Genomic DNA, 3,792 nt, shown 5'->3' with positions numbered 1-3,792 from the left:
CATGATGTCTTTAGCCCTGATCATTTTGTAGATGACCTTGGGCTTCCACAGGTCTGGTTTTACTCCCTCCAGATTGTTCTGCCTCACAAACTTCTTCACGTCCTTGTAGAACCAGGGCGTGCGCCAGCTGTAAGGGATGGAGCTGTCCCACTTGTCCCACCCCAGTGCTCTCCAGAGCGGCAGGAGTAGGAGGCGGGACATGGAGTAGCCAGAGGAGTCTTTGTCGCAGTCTCTCAGGGTGATCCGCACGCAGTTGCTTACAAAGAAGGCGCGCAGCATAGTGGGGATGTCGGGGATTCCTCTACCCCCCTTGTGCGGCTCTTTGTACATCACCTCGCGCTTTCCCCTCTCAAACTTGGCCCCCCAGACAAAGCGGAACACTGCCATGGAGATCTCCTGGCAGGTTCTGGTCGAAGGCGGGTATGCCTGGGCCACGTACTGCAGGACAGGGAGGATCTCGTTCAGCAGTACCAGCTTTTTCCCCTCAATGGTGAGGGGTCTGAGGCGCCACAATCCGATCTTCTGCTTCACCTTGTTCAGCCTCTCGTTCCAGCTCTTCAGGGCAGCGGCCTCGCTCCCCACACCAAACCAGACTCCAAGGATTTGAATGAGGCCTGCTCTGATGGGGAAGGGGAGGGGGTCGGCAGTCAGGTTCCAAAGCCCAAATAGCTTGGTCTCTGACTTCCCGCAGTTGACTTTTGCTCCTGAAGCTTTCCCGAAATCCTCGCACGTCTGGACCAGCGTCCTCACCGACCGGCTATCTGCGCAGAAGATGGTGACGTCATCCATTTAGAGCGAGCACTTCACTTCGCGTCTCTGGGGTCCTGGCATGACGATCCCTCTGATCTCTGCATCTCGTCTGATGCACTGGGCGAAGAGCTCTATACAACAGACAAAAAGGAGAGGTGAAAGAGGGCTGCCCTGCCTAACCCCTGAGAGGACAGGGAAGGGGTTAGTCTTCCATCCGTTCACGATCGCCACACTGCAAATGTCAAGGTACATCAGGTTAACATAAGAACAGAACATCTCCCCCATCCCATACTCATGCAGCACCCTGCCCATGAAATCATGGGAGACACGGTCAAAGGCCTTCTCCTGATCAAGGGTGACCAGGGCCGCGTGTACATGGCGGTCTTTGATGTAGTGGACTGTGTCTCTGATTAGGGCGAGGCTGTCTGCGATCCTGCTACTGAAGGGGCAGCGGGCTCAGGAGCCGCAGCGGGCGCTGCTTGGGTGGCCTCCTTTTCCCTTTGCTCCTTCTGATACTTACCCCCTTGTGCCTTTACGGGTTGGTTTGCAGGGGGCTTCTTGGCTGCCTTCTGGGTTGCTGTCAGGGGCGCGCCCGGTGTTGCGCCTTTCGCCGCGGCCTCTGCGTAGCTCCTGACCCTCAGCTGGCAGTCCCGGAACATGTGGGTTGTCTCTCCGCACAGGTCGCAGGTTTTCTGGCGGGGACAATCCTTTGTTTCGTGTCCGGTGTTCTTGCAGTTTCTGCAGGCTTTCAGGGTGCACAGTTTCCACTGATGCCCCAGGTTCCCGCAATTACCACAGGTCTGGGGCTGGTCAGGGTAAAAGATCCTCCCTGAGCTGCCCGCAAGTGAAAAACTGGGAGGGAGGTGGTGCAGCCAATCTGCCGCTTCTGGATTTGGCCACAAGCGAACTACCATGCTCCACTTTCCCACCCAGTACCCCAACTTGTCCTTGATCCTGCTCGGCTCCTTCACCACGGTGCAAGAGCGCCGCAGAAAGGTAGCAATATCCTTTCCAGGGATATGGGGGTTCCTCACCATCACAGTGATCCTCTTCTCGTCCCTCTGGATTGGACAGTTCACGTCGAACTCTGAGAAGGGGACCTCCTGTTTCAGGGTCTGGAAAGCCTCCCAGTACCTCCTGCAGGCTCCTGCCGTGGCGAAGGTGATGAAAAACAGGCCACCCCTGAGGTCCTGGATGCTCAGTATCTCGTCCGGAGTAAAGCCTGCTTTGCTCACCAGCTCCTTGGCAAAAGTCTCAGCGTCCAATAGAGGGCGCTGTCCGTCGACCTCCCTCAGCTGCATCACCACCGTCTGCCTCATCCAGGGTTCCAGGCGGGGGATCCTCCTGTTGCTGCTGCTCCCAGCTCCAGGGTTGGAGCTGGGGCCGCCGCTGCTGGTGCTGGCAGTGGGGGTGAGGCCGCTGGGGGTGGCAACGTTGCCTGAGCCGCTGGAGCTGGTTGCCACTGGGCCTCCTCCGTCCGTCTCCTGGCTGCTGGGGACCGTCTCCTGGGGTGCCATGGGCTTCTCCTTCTTCGTCTTCTCCTAGTGCAGGGTGGTCCCGGCGGGCTCCATGGCGACCTCCATCCTCTTGATCTTAGCCAAAAGGCCACCCACAGACAGCTGTTTCGACCTTGATGGGTCTCATCAGTGTGGGGTTTATTTTAACTGGATATGCATAAGAGGCTATGGGATAGGCTATACCATAATACTGAGTTAAGTTATGGTAAGTAAAAAAAGTGACAAAAACCCTCCACAGGAAAGCAAATATGCAAATACAACTGTATGCTCATCTGCATGTCTTAGGCAGGTCTGCAACCCCGCCTTTCCCCATTATCACCCAGCATACAGCACTTCCACTGCAGCAAGGGATTCTGGGAAATGACATGCAAATGAGCACACAGTGTCACTTTTTGCCTCAAAAAACATTTTTAACATGGTTCCCTATAGGCTTAAGCTTGCTGCATGGTCACAGCTTTGAGCACAGCCAGGGTTAAGGTGCATACCCAGAAAACCACCCACAGACAGCTGTTTCGACCTATTTCGATATATATACAAAAAAAAATATATATAAAACTATTTTAAAGAGACAGCGCCTTAGGGTGCAATGCAACCTAACTGACCAAAGCAAACTCTGTTTAAATCCCCCAAATCGTAATACATAACATATATGACAGATAAATGCTAGCTATCTATTGCAAATTATGTTCTACTGTTGAGCTGAAGCTTAATCTAGTGAGAGAAAAATACAAAAATATAATTAAAAATCCATAAAATTATATAAAAAAATGTGATAAAAAATGTCCAAACTATACAATAACGTCCAGTAACAGTGACCTATTGAAGTCAACCTGGATATATAATCTGGATCTTGGCAGCTTTCTTCTTGGGCACAACAAACTCCCTCCACGTAACCTAAACATAAAAAAAGAAAAAAAGCGCCGATCCTAGTGTAATAACGTTTAAAGAGAGTTAATACACCTTGGACATTTACAATTTGAAACTCACAAACATCCGTTTAAATTGCGCGATGTATGAGAAAAATCTCATGCCCCAACATTCTCCTCTGGGACGCTGCTCCGCTCGAACCACTCTGGAATATCCTTCCCTCTGCGTTGTGTCGCCTTGTGGAATGTCCTCCGGCAACACACAGTACGATCACAAGATCCTGTGTAGAGGGGTTCCTGGTACTTGCGGCGAACAGCAGCAATTCACTCCGGTGTTTGTCAGCTTACAAGCAACTGCTCACTGCAACTGCTCACAACGAAAATGTGACCCTACGCGTTTCATCAGTCTAAGGCCCGGGCCATGGTGCCTTCGCCTGCGCAGAGGCGTGCGGAAGCTGTGGGAAAGCGGGTGCTTTCCCTGGCCATGGTCGATGGGCCGTGGGGGGCATTCCTAGGGGCGTCACGGAGCTGGTTCGCCTTCATTGGGCGAACCGCTCACGTGACTCGTGTGTCACGCCAAGAAATCAGTTTCAACCCTGACCCGCACGGTCCATGGGCACGATCAATGCCTTAAGGTAATCTGATCGCGCCCCATGCGG

The 3,792-nt window shown here is 53.0% G+C and overlaps 1 protein-coding gene across 1 annotated transcript; it reads right to left on the bottom strand.

The window, feature by feature from the left end:
• Window positions 1-1,160: 1,160 nt before the first annotated feature.
• On the bottom strand, window positions 1,161-2,267 carry LOC142462861 (uncharacterized). Its single transcript, XM_075565077.1, has one exon. The coding sequence runs from the start codon at window positions 2,265-2,267 to the stop codon at window positions 1,161-1,163; it is 1,107 nt and encodes a 368-aa protein (XP_075421192.1).
• Window positions 2,268-3,792: the final 1,525 nt, after the last annotated feature.

Source organism: Ascaphus truei, chromosome 11, assembly GCF_040206685.1.
Source record: "Ascaphus truei isolate aAscTru1 chromosome 11, aAscTru1.hap1, whole genome shotgun sequence".
NCBI lineage: Eukaryota > Metazoa > Chordata > Amphibia > Anura > Ascaphidae > Ascaphus > Ascaphus truei.
Note: the sequence above shows the minus strand (reverse complement) of the source record. Positions and strands in the feature narration are given on the sequence as shown.

Excerpts from the sequence above, each read along its gene's own strand:
- LOC142462861 (XM_075565077.1), bottom strand. The coding sequence starts at position 2,267 with ATGGCACCCCAGGAGACGGTCCCCAGCAGCCAGGAGACGGACGGAGGA.